This window comes from Cololabis saira, chromosome 9 (genome assembly GCF_033807715.1).
Source record: "Cololabis saira isolate AMF1-May2022 chromosome 9, fColSai1.1, whole genome shotgun sequence".
Classification (NCBI taxonomy): Eukaryota; Metazoa; Chordata; class Actinopteri; order Beloniformes; family Belonidae; genus Cololabis; species Cololabis saira.
The window spans coordinates 46,699,760-46,727,115 of NC_084595.1; the positions used below are offsets into that span (position 1 = coordinate 46,699,760).

The 27,356-nt window shown below is 40.2% G+C and overlaps 1 protein-coding gene across 1 annotated transcript; it reads left to right on the plus strand.

The window, feature by feature from the left end:
- Nucleotides 1-3,147: 3,147 nt before the first annotated feature.
- On the plus strand, nt 3,148-27,356 carry LOC133451227 (steroidogenic factor 1-like). The gene is made up of 7 exons (XM_061730198.1): nt 3,148-3,169; nt 4,753-4,871; nt 5,592-5,733; nt 6,462-7,117; nt 14,639-14,758; nt 19,638-19,785; nt 27,103-27,356. The coding sequence occupies exons 1-7, from the start codon at nt 3,148-3,150 to the stop codon at nt 27,354-27,356; spliced, it is 1,461 nt and encodes a 486-aa protein (XP_061586182.1).

The window sequence follows — 27,356 nt, forward strand, 5'->3', positions numbered from 1 at the left end:
GAGGAGGGCATAAAAATTAACAAAATATAGATGATGAAGTCAAAACAGCAGTCTGGCTTTAGCCCTTCCCCTTTATTTATTGTACAAATATATCTGGGAGACAGAGACAGACTTGTCTGCTGCTGGGACGGGGCTGAGCAGTAGCCACAGCACGCTCGCAAAACAACATTGTGCCAGAGACAAACAGCAGATAAGCCATATTTCTTGGCCCCGGTGACAGAGGGCCCGTCTCGTCGCGGCCCCTCCTCGGGCCAGCGGGCTTGTTATGTGGCATGTGCTCCTTAACAGTTGCCGGGGCAGATATAAGCTGAGCAAGGACCTTGCCGCGGCTCGGAGAGGTCGGGGGTGAAGCGTACTGATAGATAGACTCTGTCTTCCATCCGTGCACCCTCTGCTGAGCAAACACTCACATGGCAGAGGATGTGATGTGCTTCCCTTAATGATCTTTGTGCAGTGATCCCGCTCCCCATCACCAGAATCTGTCAATGGTGAATTGTGGAGCGTTGAGAAACAGCCGACAGGACTGTGCTATTTACCGAGGTTTTATACCGTACATATAAATGTATCCCATACTACTTTTTTTTAATAACATCAATTAATCTTCATTTTGTCAAAATAAAACATACAGAACCAGGACAGTGGTCACAGTGGTGGCTGCGGTTGCCACTAGGAGGTTCACACACCATCTAGCTGAATATTGTCTTTTCTTCTTTGTTCTTACTTAGAATAATACATTTATTAATGGATAGCCCCTTGAGATGAATCCTCTCATTTTTGAGGGGGTCCAACAAGAAACATACAACACAATACAAAACAGTTATATACAACATACATAATATATAACATATAAGGCTCTGACACACAAACCCCCACACACCAGTCAAGACCTGAAGAACACAGGTAAACACTGCATATAACACAGTAATAGCAACAGGAACAACAATATTAATATTAATAATAGTCATTATCATCATTATGATACAACATATGAAGAAATAGATACATTATATATAAAATAAATAAATACAAATAAAATGAGAAGGCAATACCACTAGAGGCAACTACATGGTTTATTGAGGTTGGAATATAGTGAGTTTTTAAATAGGTGTAATGAATTAAGTTTTCTTATATTAATGGGTAAATTATTCCAATCTGATGGGGCTTTAAACTTAAAAGCATGTCTGCCAATTTCTTTAAAGGTTAAAGGAACATAAGAGAAGGGTTGCTGAGTGTTTCTGAGAGAATATGAGGATGTATATGGAATCAGATATTGTTTTAAGTAAGATGGATAACTAAAGTGGATACATTTGAATATGAGTTGGAGCCAGTGGTGTTGTCTTCTTCAAAATGAACAAATGTGTCTCATCACCATTTTTTGCCAAAGAGCACATCAATCCTCATCCCTTATTTGTAAACTGCAGATGTATTAGTGTACGGGGGAGTGGTAGCTTGGCTGGAGTCTGCAGGACCCAGGTTTGCAGCCGAGGTCAACCACTTTGGGCCCCTGAGCAAGGCCCTTAACCCCTATATACATATATATATATATATATATATATATATATATATATATATATATATATATATATATATATATATATATATATATATATATATATATATATATATATATATATTACTGCTCCCCGGGTACCGGGCCATCGCACAGCAGACCACTGCTCCTAGTTTGACTAGAAATGGGTTAAATGCAGAGAATAAAATGTCCCCATTGTGGGATTACTAAAAGGAAAACTGTATTTTTTATTTAATGGCCCTGATTGAGATGATTATTTCAGGAGCTTTATCAAGTTTTGCCAAATGAGATTAGACCATTCATTCAAAAATGTAATGAAGTTTTGTTTCTCCTCAAGACTCTCCTCAAAGATATGACAGCAGAAAAGCCCCTCTTGTCATTGTAGTTAGTTGGAGTTAAATCACATGAATATGAGGAGAATATGGGATGACTGCAGGACCAATCCATCCAGGATGATGAGGAAGTGTTTAAAAAGGTATTGCTATCTTTAACGATGGCCTTACCGTTGAGTAGCTGGAGTTTTGTTCTTGTTTCCATGCGGTGACCCTCACCGGCCTGATGGATCTTCACACGCCACCCACTTCCTGCTCAGCTAACAATAGTCTGACGTCTCATCACGCCGAGCAAGCAAAAACGGCCCATCGGAGGGAATTATTATTAAAGCCAATGTGTTTCATTTTGCTGAAACACACCATGAATGTTGGGAAGTGCTGTGGTCAGCTGTAACCCCGGTAACTCTAGAAACACAAGAGTTATGGTGTATCTGAGGGTCTCTTTCTCTTTCAGCCTAAAGTCCAAAAATCATCTCCTCTGGTTTTAATCCACTACTATTTTACGGGGGTATTTTTTGTTTATAATGTTTTTTTCCTAAAAAAAAAAAGGTGCTTTGTATAAAATAATGTTGTACAGCTCAAGTAAAATGTATAGTTCAGTCACTTTTACGATAGATTTGGGATGACTCATTTAAACCTCATTGAAAAAGAACAGCATGATGGGAAACCAGGGAATAAATGGTATATACTTATATACTCTATTATTTGTATTATTATTATTATTATTATTATTATTATTATTAATATTATTGGTAATACACACATTTTTGTAAACATCTTATAAGAAAAGAAATAAGGCTTTGGTGAATGTATTCTTAACCGTGCAGCAGACATTGTTTTTTTTATTGATTTCACATTGTTGAATTTTCCTGCAGTTGTATTTATTTTAGGAAAGCTTATCCTATGAACTTATTTTTGGTAAATCCCCTCCTTGTGTCCGTGCGTTAAACGCACCGCTTTTATTGAGCAGCAGTTTTCCTCAGGAGGCAGAGAGCGTCGGTCACGTGACCGCGCGCCCACCAATAGGAGCGCGGCTCCCTAACTTTGGCGATAAGCGCCAGACAGTAAAGAGCGCTCGGAGTGAGAGCAGTTTCACTGCGCTGCTGCTCAATGCTCATCAGCTCACACAGGTGAAGCCGTTCCGGCTCCTAAAGCAGTAGCCTGGAGCTGTTTGCATTTTTTTTATTTTATTCATTTGGTTCTCCCCAGCAGCCCATGTCAGGGTGCAGCAGCAACATATAGGCCTCCATCCAGGTTTTAACTGCACCACAAGCTGCTGCTCAGATGCTCGGGGACAAGGCTCATGGTAAGACCGTCCGCTTCTCCCAGCTCCTCTGCATTCATGCATTAACCCGCCTGCATGACCTTGGTGCATGTGGTGCATGTGATGCATGGACCCCCCCTCCCCTCCCCTTCTCTCGTCAAGAAATCAATAATATGCCATCTGGCAAATATTAAGGCAAGAAAAGATTCTAGGCCTGAAACTGCATGCGTAAACTCCAGCGCGCGTCCGACTCTGTTGTTTATTTGTCAGGGAGGGAGAGGATTTCTAAAAGCGACACTGCAGTTAAAAAACTACAATCTAACTTCGGCCAGAATGTTACATAAAAAAGCTGTGAAAAAATATGTTTTCAATACTGATATTTTTTTACAGAGAGCGAATGTGATGATAAAGAATAGAAAGAATATGATAATAATAATAATAATAATAATAATAATAATAATAATAATAATAATAATAATAATAATGAGAAGAAGAAAAAAAAGAGACAAACTGAAAAAAATGTTATGTTCTAAGCGTAATAATATATATTTAAAAAGGCAGAATAATTGTGCTTGTTTGTTATCTGTGTGACAGTGAAGCTGCAGGTCCGAGGCATTATTATTACGCCAGTGTGCGTGCGCCTCTGGATCGGCTTGTAGATGCGCCGTGATTTATTTAAATTTTATTTTTATTTTCTGCCTACAACTGCAGCAGTTGGTCACTCATATTCTCTACAATCTAGTCCAGTCAGAATAAGTCGATGTCCCAAACCTTTTTTCTTCTAATTATTATATCTTATAAAATAAGATAATATAATAGTGTCGGCCGCGGAAAAGTAAATCCGCGTTTTGAACGCAGCGGGTAAAATCCCAACCGTGGGACTGGACCGTTAACTGAGCTTATCCAGAAAGGCGACGTTTGCTTTCGTCGTCACACTTTTATTCTAAGCCTATAAGGCGGTTTGGGGGGTTATTATTTTAATATTCCTCTATAATTATTCATTTTTTGGAAAGCTTATTGATTCAGACTCATGCAACTTAACACTGTACTGCGGCTGGAAAAGCCAAATTCTTTCAGGTCACATTTTCACAAATGAAATCATTTATTTTGAAAAATGATAATTGTAGGCGGTAAGAAATAAAGCTTATTTCGATTTATAATTTAATAATTTTACAATGTATTATGTTAATTACCCATAAATAATTTGTTCGCACGGGGAATACAATGGGCTAAATACTTTTCACAAAAGCCCACAGAAGTTATATATTCATAATTTGAGTATGTCGACAAAATAAATGACACTGGTCGTATTAATTCAATGATAAATATATTTTCCGTTAAATTAATTTTGATTACGTTGATGTCATGCTGATTTCCATTAATACACCCCCACACAAAACGAAATATTTTTGTAGCTGAGTTAAAGGCAGTTTAAGAAATGTGATTTGTTAAAAAGAATGAAAGCTACACCACGACTAATCCGTTCTTATGATTGATCAAATATAGGCAATATTCATCCTCTTTTTGAATGTATTTATCTTTTCCACATGTATTAAGTGTGGTGGAGAATATTAGTCCAGTTCTGTTGACGCGGTGCGCGCTGCGCTGCGCTGTGTGTGCAGCAGGTGTGACTCTGAAGGTGATGGAATACACGTACGACGATGACCTGGAAGAGCTGTGTCCGGTCTGTGGAGACAAGGTGTCTGGATACCACTACGGTCTGCTGACCTGCGAGAGCTGCAAGGTAAATAAACCCCCGGTAAAACACGCGCTGCAGCCCGGGAGCGCGGCCTTCGGTGTCGTGCCAAAATCTGCCAGAATCGGATTTCTCCCCTGAAAATTGGTCTTTTTACCTGCCAAAAATTGATTGAAGGCCAAAAACAGTTAATGAAAGGTTGTTTCTACCTAAATATGATTTGATCTCACTCTTGAGCTTCATAATATAAACACTAGAGCTCACAGGATTGCTTTTAACTCTTTTAAAGGACCATTACAACACAAAATAGGCATTTTCACCTGCCAAAAATTGATTGAAGGCCAAATATAGTTAATGAAAAGTTGTTTCTGCCTAAATATGACCTAGATCTGATTGTTGAGCTTCATAATCTGAAAATCTGACGTTTCAGCGCTATCGCTCAACGGGCTGCTGTGCGCGCTCCCGCGGCCACAAATCAGAAGAAATCAGATTCTGGCAGGAATCTTTTTGGCGAGTCAAAGTATATGTTAGTATATGTTATATAGTTACTGAGGCTGACTCTGGCAGGCCATTTCATTTTTTTCTACAGGAAATGCTTAGTTTACTCGTTTTTAAAGTGTTTTTCCCACATGGATGGGACTAGTACCGTCAGACTGCTCCTCCTGTCGGGCGGCCGCTCCGTCTGGACGGCGCTCAGATTTAAGTTGCGGTTATTGCCCCGCCGCTGTATTTTTCGGTGTTTTGTAATGTAATGACATGTTTCTAAAGGGATTCTTCAAGAGGACAGTGCAAAACAACAAGAGGTACACTTGTGCGGAAAACCAGGAATGTAAAATAGACAAGACGCAGAGAAAAAGATGTCCTTTCTGTCGCTTCCAAAAATGCCTCAATGTCGGGATGCGCCTTGAAGGTAAAGTGCACCTCACTACACAGCCGTTACTACTACTATTACTACTACTACTACTACTACTACTACTGCTACTACTACTACTATTAATATTATTATTATTATTATTATTATTATTATTATTATTATTATTATTATTATTATTATTATTGTTATTATTATTATTATTATTATTATTATTATTATTATCCCTTAGTCCTACTGTGTCTGTTATATTTATTTACAGCTATTTTTGAAATAATTTTATCAACTGATTACAATGATTTTGAAAGATACAGCAACAACAAGCGTACAGCTCTATAAATCTCATTTTTGTTGGCCGGTAGCTTTCATGTTGTTTCGTACATACATGGGATAGGAGTAATTCCCAGACAGCAATCCAAAGGAAAGCACCTGCTTCCGTAGCAGAAAAAAAAGAGGACACATTCTTGACTTACTGATAAAACCCTGGAGACTCCTTAGGGAAGAAGGAGTTGAGCTGTACAGACTCTGGGGATTTTTTTCAGCCCTAAAAAGGGAAGCAAGAATGACCAACATGCCTGTTATTTACTCTCTGGGAACGAGCGAGGATACGGCTGGAAGGAGACTTCTCCGTTTACTCTACTCCTGTTACAATTCAAGTGCTCTTACGGGAAATTTGACTAATCTTTCTAGCTTATTGGAGTTTAGCAAAAGTGAGGTTTCATCTGTAAAAATGTTTTTTTTTTCACCTGTTGTCTTTTGTGTGTTAGCGGTGCGTGCGGATCGGATGCGTGGGGGGAGGAATAAATTTGGCCCCATGTACAAGAGAGACAGGGCCTTGAAGCAACAGAAGAAGGCTTTGATACGATCCAGCGGCTTCAAGCTGGAGAGCGCCGCCCCTCCGCCATCCTCCCCTCTGCAGACTGACTACAGCTTTGCTGGCACCCTGCACACGCTGCCCGCCATCTCCAAGAGCCTCCTCCCCTCCACCCCGAGCTCCATCACCCCCACAGACTATGAGACGAGCCTGTACGGCCCCGCGTCCCTGGGCATGGCCATGCAGGCCCACGTGCCCCTGGCCCCGCAGTACCAGTACACGGCCTTCCCCGGCCGGGCCATCAAGGCTGAGTGTCCCGACTACACCAGCTCCCCCGAGTCCCTGACAGGATACCCCTACCCAGACATGTACCCGTCCGCCTCGCCGCAGCCGCCCAGCCTGCCGCCGCTGGTGCTGGAGCTGCTGCGCTGCGACCCCGACGAGCTGGCGGTGCAGAACAAGATCGTGGCTCATCTACAGCAGGAGCAGAGCGGCCGCGGCCGCCCGGACAAGCCCAACACCTTCAGCCTCATGTGCCGCATGGCCGACCAGACGCTCTTCTCCATCGTGGAGTGGGCTCGCAGTTGCATCTTTTTCAAGGAGTTGAGGGTGAGTAGCAACGCTTTCATCCTCAGAGCATCCTCAAACCTATAAATAGTTTTTACTTTTAATGCATTTCTCATTTGAATTTAAAAAACCCCACATAGCACACCTCATTCCCAGACCAGACCCGTCCTCAATGCAACGTTGTCAGTAAAGTGAAGGACGTGACGTCAGTAATTCGTCGGATTTCCATCACCACTAGACTTGTGTAAAACCTAAGAGAATGACCCAGAGAATCACCCAGAGAATGACCTCTAATTCAAATAAACAAACTTTTCACGCTTTCACAATTTGTTTTTTCATGGCATTTCAATAATCCAGTTGTTTGCAATAGTGTAATGGAAATGCTTTTTGTGCATTTGCACGTCTCCTGCAGCGCTGGGTAAGACGTACTGTAGCCAGTCAGTCCAAAGTCATCATAACTAGTTTCCAGCTGGTTTTGGGCTCAGTAATGCAGTGTAGTTGTGCTGTAACACTAAGTAATCAATGGCCACGGTTACATGATGTTTTTTAATTCGGAATTAATTATTCCAAATTAAATAATTCCGAATTCAACTATTTTCCTTCGAGTTTACATGGAAATAGTAATTCCAGAGGTGGATAATCCAGGTGCCATAAAGTCAAAATCCTGTCCAGCAGTTATTCCAACCCTCTGAAGAAGCATGTGAAGACAATACAGCAATTTCTGCTGTTTGCAACATGGGAATTGGTTGTTTTTTGCAGAGGTGTTTAATCCAGATGCCATAAAGTAAAAACCCTGCTGTGTTTCTGGATCAGCCTGTACATCTAGAGCAGGAGTTTTCACTAACAACCATCTACTGTACCTGCTAGAGCAGCTGCTTTAGTGATGGTTGGAACAACTGCTGGACAGGATTTTTACTTTATGGCACCTGGATTATTATACACCTCTGAGTAATGAATTGAGGTTTACATGGAAAACACGTTTGTTCGGCTTTATCCAGTTCCTCTTAAGGTCTGGGGGTTGGGAAGGTTCTGATTGGATAGGGGGGGGACCGGAAGTTAAACTACCGGAAGTTACGTCTACCTGTTTCCATGTGTTCTTTTAATTATTTCCAGGTCCTCCAAGCTATTTATGAAATAAATGTTCTCTGCTCTTGACCAGCGTTTACTGCGTGCTGCCATCTTGAAACTTTGTTTGGAATATAAGCGTCATGGAGACAAAGAGGAATCAAACTTCCCGCGTAAACGCACTCACTGAAACAGCACGTGCTCTCGACTCGTCCGTCATCATTCTGTTGCCGTTTGGTTGAAAGTAAACTGACTTTTAATTTACTTTATTTTTTCAACTTTTCATTTTTGTTTTAGCTTTAATTCCACATTCTGTTCTCCAGTCCATCTTTGTAGGAATTTGAAAATTAAAACAGAAATGTTAAAGGATAATAAAAAGAAATCTCAGCTACATGCCAGATAAACCATGTAATAATTATCGCGTTTAAACATTCTAAACGCTGCATCAATAGTTTTCACAAGGTCAACTGATTGTATTCTTCTTATTTCAGTTTTTTAAATTTTGCTTAAAATAAAAAAAACAGAACAAAAAAACCCCAAACCAGCGTGGTTGTACTAATTCTGCTCTGCTGAAGAGGAATAGGAGAGCATGTCATTTGTAGAGGGTTGTGACTTCAGTAAGAATACATATTTGAATTCTTTTAACATTATTGATGCTGTTTGACGTCCACATCAATGAACGTGCAGAACTAACTGGAATTGTCTTCATTTGCGTTGGTGATTTTATTCTGGGGTAAAGAAGCAAGAAATTTGTTCCATACTCAAGTCATTTGCATTTTACTGAATAATTGCAGTTTCATATACACATGTTCAAAATTCAGTAGAAATGCACAAAAATAGTTCTTGACACCAAACAAAATCTTTAATTGCTCTTATCACTGAAACTGTTAACACATTCACAGAAACACATCTCAAAAGATAAGGAATGGCTATAAATCCCTCAGCTCCAGCGCTGTGACAGCTTTGGAGAGCCGTGCAATCATGCAACCCTGTTGATTTAGTTGCACATTCAAAGTGAAATCGATGCACTTGTTGTGGTTAACTGCGCTGCTGCTCCGTGTAAATACAGCTACTGCTGGAGTTTTATTATCCTGCCCTAATAAATCACCGTGACATCACATCAATGGACAAAATAGAATACTCTCTATCTTGTGAGTCATGATATGATGTCTTCACTGAAAAACAAACATCTGTCAAACTTGTCATGGTCAAACGGCTTAAACCGGCTGAGGTTAAGTAGCAACAAAAGGTTGGGTTTGGCCTTGATGAAATTTGGTAAAAATGTTTCATCAGATACTGTGTTTATTCAGGTGCAGTAAGAGCAGACTCCTCTGCTGCTGCAGACCGGACTACAACAAGCTAAACATTCATCATCTCTTATATTATTATCATTATTAGAACACTCTCAACCTCACAGTCAGGGAGAGTTCTATTGCTTATTTATTTGCTTCCTTATATGATTAAAGATCCAAGCAGTGAAGCTGCCAATATACAATTGTATCAATTCTATTTGTTTGGACTATTTTTCTTTCAATGAGTGCATTTACATGGGAAGTTTAATTCCTCTTTCCTTCATCTCGGATTTAAAATGAGTAAAAATGACCATGTAAACACCTAATTCCGAATGAAAATGGCCATTCCGAATTAAACTTAATTCCGAAGTAAGTGGCTGGTTTATTCTGATTTTAAATCCCAATAGAATAATTCCAGATCATGTATCCACTCATTCCTCTTTAAATTAATCCCGGTCTTTCTTTCTGCTCGTTCCCTCGCCCGTCTGTCTCCATGACGCTTATATTCCACGCTGGGCTGGTTTTCCAAACAAAGTTTCAAGATGCAGCAGCAGTAAACGCTGGTCAAGAGCAGAGAACATTTATTTAATAAATAGAAATCATTAAAAGAACAGATGGAAACAGGAAACATCAAAATTGTGAGCTTTTCAAAGTTGTAGCGGCTAAGTTAGTTTTTCTTCCGGTAGTTTAACTTCCGGTCCCCCCCCTATCCAATCAGAACCTTCCCAACCCCCAGACCTGGAGAGGAATTGGATAAAGCCGATCAAACGTGTTTTCCATGTAAACCTCAATTCAGAATTACTATTTCCATGTAAACTGGAAGGAAAATAGTTTAATTCTGAATTATTTAATCCGGAATAATTCATTCCGAATTAAAAAACATCATGTAACCGTGGCCAATGTTTCTTCCTTTCCTCCCGCTAACTGTCTGCAAAAGTTAAACATCGTACAGGCAAAGTTTCAGGGCTGACAAAAGTAAACATAGACGACCACTTTAATCAGTATTTTTTGTCACATGGGCCATTTCCCCAGATCCTGAGGTGAAGGATCTGGGTTTATCTTGAGTGCTACTGACTTAAGAGGCGCTAATGACTCCGTAAGAGGCTACATAACCGTCATCAGTCCCTCAGTCCTGGGCTGTGGTTACTCCAGCGGGTTGGCTGCATTTAGGCATTAATAAAGAAAAGGTATTTGATACGTGTGCACCTCCCCACGTCAATCAAATCAGTAAACTAGCCCAGTCAAAAATAAAGAAGAAAAGCTGGAGATTTTAGCAAAAGGCGCCATTGTACAACATTTACACACTGTATCAAAAAAGGGGCCTCCACATGCCTTTTGTGGCGTTTTCCAGTTCGTGTCATTGTCAAGTTTGATGATACCTGATTTTGCTCCTGTGGTTCACATTTATATGAGATTCCTAGTGATGTTTGCTTGGTTTGCTGTCGCTGTCTGTTATCAGCTGGATCACCGCTCTGATCCCAGAGGATTGATTTCCGTCAGTGTCACTCTTTCATGGTCACACCTAATCCCCATGACAACTGCAGTCCATCACACCGCTCCGTCACGTCATCACTTCCTATAGCTGGACTGTTGCATGTTCATTTAAAGCTCATTTAACAACCATCACTGTTGGAGTATCCAATTCCAAAGTGTGAAAGAGACCAGGAACGATGAAAAGATTTTTGGTTTTTCTGAGAATTTTCCAGAAGAATTTGTGTTTTTATTTGTTACTTTTGTAAAGTCTTTGTTTCAGAAACAAGGTCCACATTGTGGTAGTGATGAAAATTGTTGCACCCTCTGACATTAACAAGGTATCATTACAACGACTATCAGTCCGGTAGTTGTTGGATGAATTATGATCAACTTGTGATGCAGAGTTGGACTAAATGCATTATATTTATATCATGTTTGTATGTATATATATATATATATATATATATATATATATATATATATATATATATATATATATATATATATATATATGAAAGGTTTCAACTCTGTGCTCGTGATTATCTCGAGTCAAGAAACGGAAGTGCTTAAAGATTTCATGCAGGTCTTTGATAGTTTTAGCGCCATATTATGTTTCCTCAGAGCATACAAGTACGAGAACAAAAATGAGTCAAACTACTGACTCGGCAAACAGAATAAATTATTTTAATTTAAATCTTGAACATTACTTAAGATTTCTATCTTCAGACATCAATGAATGACTGTTTTATTGAGTAATTCCCTTCTCTTGATGGCACTAATACACAGTTCCCTTCGCAGCTACTGTACCAAAATCTCAGACATCTTCATCCTAAACCTCCATTTGCATTTCATGCCTCGTAGCTTCCATTACACCCTCGTTTTTTCATTTCTTCTTTCCTATTTGTCCCTTCTTTACTTTGAATTGTCAGTTTCTCCAACAATAACAGTTGTTGTCCCGACATCTGGATGATTTCTGTTGAGGCTCAGCCGTTTTATTGTGCAGTGAGAAGAAAGAATATTCTGCCAAGAAAACCTCCCGTTGACAGAGCTGTTTCCCTGGGCTGGATAATTACATTCCACGCAGACGATAACGGGGGAATGTCAGCTCTCACTGCATCCCTGCTCGCCGCTTGTCTGCACTGTTATTAAATTGTGTGTAGAATAGAAGCTATTTATTGCAGAAATTCCCCAGAGGTGGCATGTATCTGGTCATGTGTTCAGCCTTTCTTTCAACCATTCAACATAAAAGTTTCTGCAAAGGTGCATAGAATGAATATGAAAAACACTGAGCTGCCAGAGGTTATACCTTGTACGCAGAAGCAACACTATGGGTAGATGAAGCACTTGTTAGAAATGATGCATTAAAGATATATTATTTGAAAACAGAAAAAACTGCATTGCATCATCTCAGCCAGAAATCTTCTAAACATTAAATATAATCAGTGGAGAAAAGCAGTGGTTTGCATATTTATGCATCAGGTTGCATGCTCTATCTTCAAGCTAAACAGGTTTACTTGGCTCTTGCTTATTCCAGTATGTATCTGGGATAGGACTTCATTTTTTGGCTTCCGAAAATTGCTGTGTTGTGACTGAAGAAACTTCAAAATATGCTTCTGAGTGATTCCTGAAATTTCTAACTTCTCTGAAAAAAAAAAGAACAATCACTGAGAGGAAAAAGAATGTAATGGATTAAACGGTCGCGTTTTACAAGTCTTACAAGATTTTTCTAATCCTAACTGGCTTGAAACACGGAAACACTGGTTATTGTCCAGTTTCTTTTTACAGGATATTGTTACTGCAAAGATAATTAAGGGAGAAAACCTCTAAAATTGCAGCAGCTCTGTAGTGATGGAGCAACAATTGTAAAGTGACAACACGTTTTAGGCTCCAAAAATATTTTACTTCACAATAATGTATAATGTCTACATTTTACAATATGTAAAACGTTGTAGAAGAAACGAAAAGGGAGGGTGTGACAGAAACCCCGGCAGAGCTCTGTTAAACCATTACAAAGGAATAGTAATATATACGGGACTGTCTCAGAAAATTAGAATATTGTGATAAAGTTCTTTATTTTCTGTAATGCAATTAAAAAAACAAAAATGTCATACATTCTGGATTCATTACAAATCGACTGAAATATTGCAAGCCTTTGATTATTTTTATATTGCTGATCATGGCTTACAGCTTAAGAAAACTCAAATATCTTATCTAAAAAAATTGAATATTCTGGGAATATTTCAATTGATTTGTAATGAATCCAGAATGTATGACATTTATGTTTTTTTAATTGCATTACAGAAAATAAAGAACTTTATCACAATATTCTAATTTTCTGAGACAGTCTTGTATGAGTGAATTTATTACAGGCATATAATAAACTGTCACAGATGAAAAGTTTAGACATGTGACCAAATGTGCCTGTTGAGATTTTCTTGAATATAGTGGAGGGAGTTTTACTGGAGGGAGTTTTACTGGAGGGGTTTTCCAACCCTTCTCTGGCTGGTGTCCAGCTCCTCTTGGTCAGGAAGTACAGGAGGTCGTCAAGACCTGCAGCTTCCTTAATCCCATCATCATTTATGACTGTGCAGGACATGGAGACCCTCGGCCCTGCACCGGTCCACACGACTGAGCCGTCTGCCGGACCAATGAACGTCCTGCCTGATCAGGCCAGATCTGCTAATGCTGTTGAGGAAATAACCAGCTGAATGATCATTCAAATGATAATTCAAAGCCCGTTATAATGCATATTGAGTGCGTTTACATGGGAAGTTTGATTCCTCTTTAATTCAGAATTAACATTAAACCCGAATTAAAATTAGCAAAAATTACCATGTTAATTACCACCTAATTACCCATTACCACCTAATTCAGAAAGAAAATGGCCATTCTGAATTAAACTTAATTCCGAAGTAAGTGGCTGGTTTATTCCAATTTTAAATCTGAATAGAATAATTCCAGATCATGTAAACACTCATTCCTCTTTAAATTAATCCCGGTCTTTCTTTCTGCTCGTTCCCTCGCCCGTCTGTCTCCATGACCTTATATTCCACGCTGGGCTGGTTTTCCAAACAAAGTTTCAAGATGGCAGCACGCAGTAAACGCTGGTCAAGAGCAGAGACCATTTATTTAATAAATAGAAATAATTAAAAGAACAGATGGAAACAGGAAACATAAAAAAAACATCATGTAACCGTGGCCATTGATTACTTAGTGTTACAGCACAACTACACTGCATTAATGAGCCCAAAACCAGCTGGAAACTAGTTATGATGACTTTCCACTGACTGGCTACAGTACTTACCCAGCGCTGCAGGAGACGTGCAAATGCACAAAAAGCATTTCCATTACACTTTTGCAAACAACTGGATTATTGAAATGCCATGAAAAAACAAATTGTGAAAGCGTGAAAAGTTTGTTTATTTGAATTCTTTCAGTAATTTATTACTGTATTTGAGGTCATTCTCTGCGATATTTAGGTTTTGCACAAGTCTAGTGGTGATGGAAATGCGACGAATTACTGACATCACGTCCTTCACTTTACAGACAACATTGCATTGAGGACGGGTCTGGTCTGGGAATGAGGTGTTTGCTTATGTGGGTTTTTTTAAATTCAAATGAGAAATGCATTAAAAGTAAAAACTATCTATTGGTTTGAAATGTGTGGTGAAAAAAAGAAAAGCTCAGACACTTCACCTTTTCCTCTCCTTTGATCCGTGTGTGTTTCCTGCAGGTCGGGGATCAAATGAAGCTGCTTCACAACTGCTGGTCTGAACTTCTCGTCTTGGATCACATTTTCAGACAAGTGCAGCACGGAAAGGAAGACAGTATCCTGCTGGTTACTGGCCAGGAGGTAACAACTCCCTTCCACCAACAACAACTCCCCATCAGCACAATACACAGCCCGCTTCATCTGGACTTCATGTCCAAACTGAAGCACTTTCCAAAGTTGTGGCCCGGACGTGAAGTCGAGCAACAGAAGATTGTTTTATCAAATTACTGATTTTTGATAGTACTGTAGACCAAAACATTTATAATTTGTTCTTCTTTTTTTCTTTGGTTCTTTTTTAACTCATATGTTGAAGATTCAGAATTTGGAACTACAGGACTGTCTCATAAAATTTGAATATTGTGTAACCCAGTGTTAAAATGTGGTTGTGCCACTGCACTACTAAAAAAAGTGTGTGTTACCCACTCTACTACACTCACCAGCTCACCAGCTAAGTTCGACTCCTGGCTGGCTCGCCACAATTATGTAACATATACCGTATGGGAATACGTAGTTTGACTGCTTTCAGAAGTAGGTGGTTATGAGAAGGAATTACATTGAACATAAAGAACTTCAGACACTGTAAATATGCTTGAAACGATGTTATTATTAAATAAACCAAAATAAAATAAACAGCAACAGTTGAGAGAAATCAAAAGCCCAAAGTGACTCAGTCAGTCATTGGTCATAGTTCACAGTTCATAGTTCAGAGTTCATAGTTCATATGCTCCCTGGGCTTAGCTCGCCATTGTGTTGGTTGGAGTGGTGATGGAGGGGCTGTGTGGGTTATGGAGCTGAGGGCCTACCGTCCTGGTAGGTAAGCAACTGGCACCTGCTCTCCGGGCTAGCTTAGCTCCCTGGGCTTGGCTCGCCATTGTGTTTTAAGTCATCCAAGATCATTCAGGTCTGAAAAGAAACCTGGACAATTCTCTATAGCTCATCAGCTCATCAGTAATATCAGCGGGTCATTAGGAGTAAATGGAGTCTGCCAGAGCCAGTGATGTGCACCTCACTGTCTGTGGCAAAGTGATGGCTTTAAACTGTGGGTGTGGTGTAGTGGCAATCACTCAGTGGAACCTAGTGTGAGTGATTAAGTGAGTGAGTGAGCTGTGAGCTGGTGAGTGGAGTAGAGTGGGTAACACACACTTTTTTAGTAGTGCAGTGGCACAACCACATTTTAACACTGGGTTACAATTGTGATTTTCTGTAATGCAATTACAAAAACAAAAATGTTATATATTCTGGATTCATTACTAATCAACTGAAATATTGCAAGCCTTTTATTATTTTAATATTGCTTATCATGGCTTACAGTTTTAGAAAACTGAAATATCCTATCTCAAAAAATTTGAATATTCTGGGAATCTTAATCTTAAACAGAATGTATGACATTTTTGTTTTTTTAAGTGCATTACAGAAAATAAAGAACTTTATCACAATATTCTAATTTTCTGAGACAGTCCTGTAGTTTCATATTTCTCTTTTTTTTATGCCCAAAGCCACATGTAGAGTACACGTTCCTCAGCAAGGAGTATTTTATCAGTGATTTAAACAGATGAAAGCAACAATCTTTTTAATGGTTGGTAGTTGTGAAGGCAGAGTGACCCACCACACCTGTCCATCGGATGGAAATCTCTGGAATGCCCTTGGAAGTTCAATTGTAATAACATTCACACAACATCAAATGCTAGGTTTTCTGTTCTGTTAAAGGCCCAAAGAAAGCTAGAAAGCCAAACAGCAGTTTAAATTATATTCAACATTTCTTAATCGTCTAAGGTCAAATCAAGTGTGCTTATAGTTGAGAGCAGGGCCGCCCCTGACCAAATTGGGGCCCTAAGCGAAATGTTATTTGGAGGCCCCCCCCCCCCCCCCCCCGCCCCCAAACCTCTCCACATTAGGGATGGGGGTTGGGGTTGTGCAGTATCATTGGTACAAAATGACTGTACCACAACATGCCATTTAACTTGACAGCCCGTCAATAATAACAAATGTACGGTAGATAAAGCAATTTGACTGTATGAGTGAAATTAAATAAAAAAAAAAATCAACCTGAAATAATAAATAAATACCGTATTTTCTGAACTATAAGGCGCACCGCATTATAAGGTGCACTAAATATATGGTAAAATACCGTACTATAGTGGCTGGGGTTGACTTACGTATCTACCTGATGGAGCTGCTACAGGAAATGCTACAAAATCCTACATCAAATGCAAAAAAAAACAAGAAGAAAAGTACCATATGTCAAACTTTATTGACAAAATAAAAACCAGCTTTGCTCCGTCTCGTCAAAGTCGCCATTGTGCGAGTCAGCGTCGCTGCTGTTGTCTTGAACGTCTGTGATGATTCCTGACGTTTTTAGCGCCGTTACTTCGGCGACACCAACTACATTACCCACAATCCCCCTGACTACAGTGACAGACATTACCGTAATGATCATATATAAGGCGCACTGCTGGTTTTTGAAAAAATTAAAGGCTTTTAGGTGCGCCTTATAGTGCGGAAAATATGGTATTAAATAAACAAGTCACAAATAGTTACTTCCACCGCCTCAATCCCCACAAAAAACTGAAAGCAGGTCTTGCAGGTCTGAAATCAGAGCTAAACTCGCACATGCGCCTTTTACAGACGCACGTTCATCTCATTAAAAATAGTCAAACTTCTTAACAATATAAATTGATATAAAACTATTGCCAATTTATTATATATTGGCTAAAGTTTATAGCTTATATACGGCCAACTGGTCATTTTACCACTCTTTTTCAACAGAGGTGAATGCAGAGGTTCAATAAATATTCATCAGGGCTGCTGGAAAAACAAAAATCTCCAGTCTATACGCAGATTCAGGTTCAGGTGTTTGTGCTACAAAGTTTTATTTCAACAACATCCCCACCTTCAAGTGAAGCACGGGTTTCCTCGTGTTTTGCCTTTTTTCCTCTCTTGCTCCTGATTTGTGATGTCTTTTGGATGAAAAGTTGAAATCTCTGCAAGAGCCTGCCTGCACCTTCAGATTGGTCAGATTTCGGTTGCTGCCAATCATTGCACGGCCAGATTACTCACACCATTCAGATCTCTTTTCTCCCCTCCTCCTCACGGTAGTGCATATGTGCATCCTTGCACATATGCGTCGCCGAGCAAATGCATCCCCTCGTGCAAAACGTGGCCCCCGTTGGAAGATGAGGCCCTACACACAGCTCTGTTCTGCGTTTAGGGAGGGGCGCCACTGGTTGAGAGATTGCTAATGTTGTGATTACAGATCGCTGCGGAGGAGCTCGTGAGTTTAGGGTGTTACAGGTCGGATGGAGTGCGGTGCGTTATCAGGTTGAGGATGCGAGTGAATGTGAACAGGCATCCATCTAAGTTGAAAATCTTTTAGTTTCAGGGAACAATTCAATTCAGTTGCTGCTTTGCTGCAATAAAAAGTGATTTTCCAAACACCCCTGGGAGTAAGAATAAGTAACGGTGATAATTGTCATACAAACTTTGCTACTAGATCCCTCAGACAATGACTACGTTTACATGCAGTCAAAATTCGGGTTATTGCTAATATTCCGGTTACTGAAACATTGGGAATATTCCGTTTACATGGTAATTAATCATTCAGGATATCTGGATCAAACCAGCGACACACGGAGAACGTCATGACACAATTCCTGTCATTTCTGCTTCTTCTTCCTGTATCCAAATTCAAAACAAATGCTGCTTCGTGCAACTTTTCTCTCACCTTCTTGTAAATCTTCTATCCCGGTACTTTCTACCGTCTACAAATGCAGAAATGTTCATATCCTTCATTACATTTATGAAGTGATTAGTCTCCTCCTGGTCTTGGTTTCTCCGTGTTTATAAGAACTTCCTGGACTCAAAAGACCAGGATTCCTTGTGAACAGAGCATGTGCAGAAAACAAATTCCTGTTCCGTTTGATGGGGATATTCCGTTTGGCGTTTACATGACCCAATATTCAGGTTTTAAAAGGAGTAACCCGGGGCTCATATTGGGGTTTTTAAAAACCTGAATATGAGCAAATTCAGGTTATTCAAAGGGGTTATTGGTGTTTACATGGCCGTGCAAATTCGGGTTTTTGCCAATATTCAGGTTTTAAAAGGGTTATTGATGCATGGAAACGCAGTCAATGTCAAAGAGACATATGCACGACTTTACTCTGGTCTGTATTACAAACGTGGTAAAGTACCCTTGAAATGATGACAACTGTATCTATGTTCATTTCTTAAAAAGCCATTCTTTCTGTCATAAAACAATAGGAGCATTTCAAGTGCAGTAATATTTGCACACCAGGTGTAAAGTAGCGGAACAGAAGTTATGTGACTCGTGTTTGGTGGAAATATGTGTTGCTGAGGTCAATTTATCTCTAAAGGTGAATCTTTAGAGAGAAATTGCTCTCTTGTTTCTCAAGGGCAACATTCACTTGCTTGGATGCTGGGACATTATTTTCTCTTGACTTACACATTCATGTCAATTCTAGCTAAATAGAATTTTTTATATGACTACTCTGCAAAAAACTGAATTTAATACATACGGGGTCTAATTTTAAAGAAAGGTAAATACTGCTAGGGTAGTTATAAAGCAAATTATTCTATTTACTTTATATTTACATGCCAAACGCCATGGTGTGTGCTATGTCAGAAGTACCGGCTGATTCAAGTGCACGTGAACACGTGGCTGGTAGTGCAAACGTAATCTCTGTGAGTGAAGGAAGCATCACCTTTTTCCAATGACCTCCTAAAAATGACCGGATAAACGGCCAAGTAAGGTAAAGTTATCACAAAGTTAGGGTTACAGCCGGTTTCTTCCGTCCTGAAGTGGCAGCCGAGGATATAAATATGTTAAATATATATATATATATATATGTTAAATATATAAATATATAAATAAGTCCACTTGAGATGGCTTTAATTCAAATGTCATGAACATGAAGGACGTATAAGTGTTTGTGTGCTGTTGCAGGTGCAGGTGTCGTCCATCCTGTCCCAAGGCGAGGCGGCGCTGTGTTCCCTGGTCCAGCGAGGCCAGGAGCTGGCGGCCAGGCTGCGGGCGCTGCAGGTCGACCGCAGGGAGATCGCCTGTCTCAAGTTCCTCCTGCTCTTCAATCCCAGTAAGTCAACACCATGGCCACGGTTACATGATGTTTTTTAATTCGGAATTCATTATTCCGAATTAAATCATTCAGAATTAAACTATTTTCCTTCCAGTTTACTTGGAAATAGTAATTCTGAATTGAGGTTTACATGGAAAACACGTTTGATGGTCTTTCTCCAATTCCTCTCCAGGTCTGGGGGTTGGGAAGGTTCTGATTGGATAGGGGGGGTGGACATCTTTATGTATTTAGTCTACGGAAAGAAAACAAACTTACTTGATTAGCAGCTACATGGAGGACCACATTATTAGCATCCTTTTTGGATTTTATTTTGATTTTATTTTTGAAGCAGCAGCAGATGGAAGCAGAAGATCGTGCTTTTGGAAAATAGCCAAAGCACGGTTTGCAAGTGTGGTTTAGCACGGTTTTATTTTTTTACCTGGGTGGTGTCTCTATCTGCAAAACCTCCTTCATTTAAGCTAGCTGCTACAACTTTGAAAAACGCACAATTTTTATGGTTCTTTCCATCAGTTCTTTTAATTATTTCCAGGTCCTCCAAGCTATTTATTAAATAAATGGTCTCTGCTCTTGACCAGCGTTTACTGCGTGCTGCATCTTGAAACTTTGTTTCAAAAATAAGCCCAGCGCGGAATTTAATTTTAATTCTGAATTAAAGCAGCAAGCAGCGATGAACGGGCCCTCGTGCGTGCAATTTCCACCATTTCCAGGACTCAAAACGAAGTCTGATGACAAAACCCACGAGTCTTTATGTCAAACCATTCAAAAGTTATAGCAGAAAGTAGGAACTATCAAATATTGACCAATCAGAAGAAGGGGGGGCACTTTTTTTGGCGTCTAGCGTCGCCATGGTAACGCTTTTGACTGAGAAAAGTAATGCGCTTCGTCGCAGGATGGAGATGCACATTTTGATGTATAACACACCTGGGTGCACGTTACGGTTCGGGCGAAGAAACGGCCGAAAGAAATGGCATAAATTGCGCTAAAATTACACGATTAATTTAAACTGGCCGACTTCCTGTTGGGTTTCGGCCATGGCGCCAACAGACTTTTCTTTAAGTTGTGACATGATACAGGTGTGTACCGATTTTCGTGCATGTAAGTCAAACCGTATTGTGGGGCTTGAGGCACAAAGTTTTCTAGGGGGCGCTGTTGAGCCATTAGACCACACCCATTAATGCAAACCATTGAATATCAAATTTTGCACCAAGCCTGGCTTGCGTGCAAAATTTGGTGACTTTTGGGGCACGTTTAGGGGGGCAAAAAGGCCCTCATTTCATCGGAAAAATAAAAATAAAAACGAGAAAAACGAGAGAAAATAAAAAATTCCTACAGATACAATAGGGCCTTCGCACTGTCAGTGCTCGGGCCCTAATTAAAGACGAATTAAACTTCCCACGTAAACGCACTCACATGTGAGCAGACCACAGACACTGGACCAAAACATGGTGGACAGAAGAGCACCTTCATCCTTGGTTATATTAGATTCTTAGGACAGAATATTTTCAGTGTCCAGTTTATTTTAGTTTTTGCTGAAACGGTTGAAAAGGAAAGGTAGAACACATATTTTATATACCACATCTACATTTACAACATTTCTGCAATGGAGGCGTTCTGAAAGGCACACACCTTTGTGTAGGCTGGAGATGATGTTTTTTCAAAAGATTAGCTGATGGAAAAAAAAAAAAATCAATCAACTTGTGGAGACCAAACGGGCCTCAGAACGCTGGACAGCAACACTGATGTCTTAATGAAAAAAATGTCACAATTGTAGATAATCTGCAGTTCCTATTAATATATGGTTACAGAAGTGGTTTTCATTCTGGCCTTTCACCCTCCAATAAATTCACTTAATTAAATTTCTAGGTTTGACAAAAGGCAATATTAACAAAGACAACCTCATCCATTGTGCACTAATGGCATTCAAAAGAAGAGTAATCAATGGGTTTATCATTGGATAGTAGGACTGACATTCATGCAGCGCCTTGTTCAGATGAAGAGAGCGTAGATGGAGCTTGCCCAGATTCCCAGGAGTGTTTGCTGTTTAGCGCTGGCAATTGCAAGGAACAAAGAGCTTTTGAACAGGGAGAGCACTTGTCATACACAGAAAATATGTGCCGTCTTTGCCAGCGGCTTCTTTCCTCTCGCTCTTGCTTCCCCTCATTTTCAGAGTCAGGTTTGTTGGGGGTAATTTAATTGCCCTTAAGCAGTTTGAAAAGATGATTCAGAACATTGATTCAAACCATTTAATTACTATGTGAATGAATCCTCCATGTTGGGCTCAGCTGATGGTAAATGCCTTTCAACTGCAGGGCCAAGCTATTGTCTCAGAGGAGCATGTAGGCAGAGCCACCCACACACCTTCACCTCTCCATAAACACAGCCCAAATATTCACGCCATACCTGAATGGCATGTTTACTCACTCGTATCAATTTATCTGACGTCCAAGTTAAGATGGTCCAAGTTTGAAATGATTAATTGGATTTGATCACCTTGAGATCAGCTGTCCTTTCTTTGCAAGCGATGATGAAAAGAACTCTCATCAAATCAAGTTGAGTCAAAATCCAGTAATCTTGCTCAGTAGTCGTGGAATTGTTTCCTTTTGTAACTGTAACTTGGGAAGTAATGCTGAGGAAAATAATCCGTTGTCTATTCACAGAAAACAATGCTGAACTTTCAACTCTTCACACGCTAGTTTATGGTTCTTGGTAGAACATGTTTATATCCAGTACTCGAGTGGTAAAAAAAATCAGGGGGGGATGGTGGATTTGATCATATGGGGACGGATAATTTGTGCTGATTACAAATAATATAATATATTACAAATAATAGCAGTGACCAAAACAGCTGCAGAAATACTGCAGGAATGACATAGCAGCAGTTAAATGCAGCCTTCTGTAAGCTTTAAATATCCACTGGGCTTACATCAAATACATCAAAACACAACAATAAAAAACACTTTTCTGAACTTATCAATATGACTCTGTCCTTCACAGGATAAGTAACATGGATCACTGCAAAAACTCACAATCTTAACAAGAATATTTGTCTTATTTCTAGTTAAAATGTCTCATTTTAGTAAAAAAATCTCATTACACTTAAAACAAGACTCATCACTGGAAAAAACAACAATTTTCACCTGTTTCAAGTAGATTTTCACTTGAAATAAGTAGAAAAATCTGCCAGTGGAACAAGATTTTTTTGCTTGTAATGAGAAGATAAATCTTGTTCCACTGGCAGATTTTTCTACTTATTTAAAGGTGAAAATGTACTTGAAACAGGTGAAAATGGTCGAATAAGTTATTTTTCTGGTGTTATTTTTCTGGTGATGACTCTAAATGTTGAAATAGCAGTAAAACCACATTCATTGATGAAATGACATATGGGATGGAAAGGAGGGATGGCAGTTTTACAGGGGGGATGATTTGGACCGTTTTTATTTCAGGGGGGGATGATTTGGACCGTTTTTATTTCAGGGGGGATGCCATCCCCCCTCATCCCCCCTCATCCCCCCTCAACTCCAGTACTGTCTCTAGGCCGTTCCACCTGTACAAGAACACGTCAGTGTCCGTCTGCAGCTGCACTCAGCGGCTACTTCAGGCAAGGGAACTGAATACAAAAGGAAGTGAATATAACTCTGGGTTAATAAGCAAGGCTGTATTTGTGGAGACAACTAATTCGAAGACAGTGAGAGTATTGTATTTATGTTTTTACATTTTTTAAATATAAAATGGGCTGATAATAGGAAAAAAAACAATCCTGCCTAAGTCCCTGCCTCCATCAGGCCGACCCCGCCTGACTGAACCCTATTGTGTTCTCTGTGGGGCGTCGTCTGACTGAAACCATGATGGCACATTTTCATGCAAATATACATATAGCCTATAATTTTAAATGTGTCCCATTGAAGGAGCCGTAGTTCACTTGGCAGTAACAGGTCACTTCCCTCCTGCTGCTGGTCAAACTAACAAAGCAGTGACAGACCTGGACGACTCAGGGGAGACTCAGCAAATCTTTGCTAGGACCTTTGAACGGCAAGTTTATTTATAAAAAGAAAGAAGACGGGACTATCAACAAGAACGCAGTGATTTGTACATTTTGTAAAAAAGAATGTTCCTCTCAGCGGAGATGCTCCAGCCTGAATTATCATTTAAACACTAAACATGTCCAGACAAGTTCCACTGTAAACGTTACAGAACTATTGCTAATGTGAGATCACTTCACCAACCCACGCTTGCAGAATCTGGGAAACGAATGAGCAAAACCACAACAGAAAAACGGACAAACTCAATGACAAAGTGTGTTGCTGCTGATTGCAGGCCGATTTCAATCATGGAAGACGAGCCTCATGGAGGAATGGTGGAGACCAAACCGTATTAAAACCGCTCCCCCAGGCCAACGTGCACAGATGCACGATCAACTGAACAGGAAGATGTTTTTTCTTTTGAATTTCATTTATAAAACACACACATCGCAATTTTGCAATGTCCTAGAATTCTAATTCTTTATTTGGGGACCTTTAGCAGATATGAAATTAAAATGTGATTAATTAGATTAATTAATTATAAATCCTGTAATGAATTGGATTAATTTTTTTAATCACCTGAAAGCACTAATATATATATTAGGGCTGTCAAAGTTAACGCGTTAATAACGCGTTAACTTAACGTCCTCTTAACGCAGACTATTTTTTTAACACGCGATTAACGCGCAGGATTTATAAGTTCTGGCCGTCGACGGCACCCGTAGCCTGAGGAAAAAATATGGTGAACTGAAAGATGGAGAATGAAAAGGGACTTTTGAACGACTAATTCACTTTCAAAACGATGCCCAGATGGTTCGCTGGACAAGACTAAGGCCCCGTTTCCACATAGCCGGGTATTTACAAAAACGGATATTTCCCCCTCTACGTTTTGAAAAATTCCATCGTTTAAACAAGATCGTTTTCAAAATCTCTTCATTTACACGAACACGCATAAATATCTGTTAAGGTGCTATGAGCAGCCAAACCTGCAGGGGGAAGCGTAACGAGAAGCATAAAGTCATGCTAGCCAATCAGAATCCTGGAAAAAACATCAACAAATGACACGTGTGAAACCTGAATTATGGTTCCGCGTTAAACCGACGGCGTAGCCTACGGCGTAGGGTACGCGTCGCCGCGTAGCCTACGCCGTAGGCTCTGCGTTGGTGTAACGCGGAACCATAAATCAGCCTTGACTGCCAGTTATTTCGGAACGAGAGTCTTTCGTTTGGAGTGAAGTGTGACTTTAGAATATAAAACAGGTAAAATACAAGAAAATATTGACGGTGGCCAAACAAATTGTAAACACAGGTGTCACTCATGACGCTGGGGACGTTTTTGTCTCATAATGTGACGTTCTGAAGCCTAAATCTCCGTTACCCTCCGTTTACAAGAAATCCGTGAAAACGGATTTTTGAAAATCTCCACTTTGGCCCGAGTTTTCAGAAATTATGGTTTTTGGTGACTTTGAGCTTCGTTTTCGTAAACGAACGGCCAAAACTCATGAAAACGCCACCTTTTTTGCTACGTGTAACACGTCCAAACACGACCGATGCAGAGAGCGCAGCGCAGCGGAGCGCAGCGCAGCGCAGCGCAGCACGCTTTTTTTGTGGAAAGTTGAATAAACATTCGCATAAAGACAGCATATTTGCCCTTTCTCATGTTGTTAACAGTATTAAAAACATTTAAAAAAAATACCTTAAGTTAATTTAGAACAGCAAAAAAATGTGTGAATAAATGTGCGATTATTATGCGATTTATCGCAACTTAACTATGGACAACATAATTAACAATCGCGATTAAAAAAATGAATCGTTTGACAGCCCTAATATATATATATATATATATATATATATATATATATATATATATATATATATATCCATATATATATATGGATGTGAAATCATATGGAGAACCAAGACTGACATAATTAAAAATAAAAGCATTTTCTGCTTTTATTTTTAATTGTGTCAGTTTTGGTCCTCCATAAAATGAAATGATTGCGACCAAAATGTTTTTCCGAACCAGGCTGTAAAGGCAGTATGTTTATATGTGCTCTGAAGTTGTTGTCATGGAGATTGACTTACTTTTGGAGCCAGCCTCTAGTGTCCAGTGGAGGAACTGCACAGGACTGAACCCGGGAGTTAGATGGTTGGCGCTTGGTTGTAACCGACCGCCGTCAGCCTCCACGCTACGCTGGCAGACAAGAATGCCTTTCAAAAGCAAGTAAAGGTTTTTGTCCTGCTCCAGCTGCATTTGGTGCTCAAGATGCAAAAGGAGGGTGACATACATCGTCTTGAATATGAATGGTGATTGGTTTGCTTGGTAGCAACGCATTTCCGGTTCCGGTTCTCTCTCGGTCTCTCGCTCAGTCCGGAGGGTTCACGACGGCGTCACGGCAACGGCGTAGGCTCTGAGTTGGTTAAACGCAGAACCTTAAATCAGGCTTTAGTGTTAAATTGGGAGGATGAAATCCACTGTCAGTCAGGTGTAATTTCAGTGGAAGCTGCGGAATGGGGGCGGTGGAGAGTAGGAACTTGCCACAGGTAGATGGTGATGTGGAACGCTGTGCTGTGGTGCATATCCAAACACATTTGCTTGGCCATTTGCGTGCAAAATCTGGTGACTATTGGGGAATCAGATGAAGGGGGGGCGCGCTTTTTGGCGTCCATCGTCGCCACGGTGACGCTTTTGACAGAAAAGTAATGCGCGTCGTCGCAGGATGGAGACGCACATTTTGATGTATAACACACCTGGGTGCACGTTACGGTTCGGGCCGTATTAACTGCTGAAGGAATGGCATAAATTGTGCCAAAATTACACGATTAATTGAAAATGGCCGACATCCTGTTGGGTTTCGGCCATGGCGCCAAGAGACTTTTCTTTAAGTTGCGACAGGATACAGGTGGGTATCGATTTTCGTGCATGTACGTCAAACCGTATCGTGGGGCTTGAGGCAGTTTTTCTAGGGGGCGCTGTTGAGCCATTTTGCCACGCCCACTAATGCAAACCATTAAATATCACATTTTTCGCCAGGCCTGGCTTGCGTGCAAAATTTTGTGACTTTTGGGGCAAAAAGGCTCTCCTTTCATCAGAAGAAAGAAGAATAGAGAATAAAAAAAATCCTACAGATACAATTTGTCAGCCTCCTGTGCCTGCTGTTATTGTTTTTAGCAGATTCTCATTAAAAAAATGACAAAACTACCAAACTCCCCCTGATGGGTTGCATTCATGTTAGTTATCAACAAATCCCGCCCAGGACTCATGGACTCATGGACTTCTTTTGTATTTGCAGATGTAAAGCTGCTGGAGAACCAAGCGTTTGTGGAAGGGGTGCAGGAGCAGGTGAACGGGGCTCTGCTGGAGTACACGCTGTCCACCTACCCCCAGTTCCAGGATAAGTTCAGCCAGCTGGTGGTCCGGCTGCCGGAGCTGCGCTCCCTCAGCACGCAGGCCGAGGACTACTTGTGCTACATGCACCTGAGCGGGGAGGTGCCCTGCAACAACCTGCTCATTGAGATGCTGCATGCTAAGAGAGCATGTGTGTGA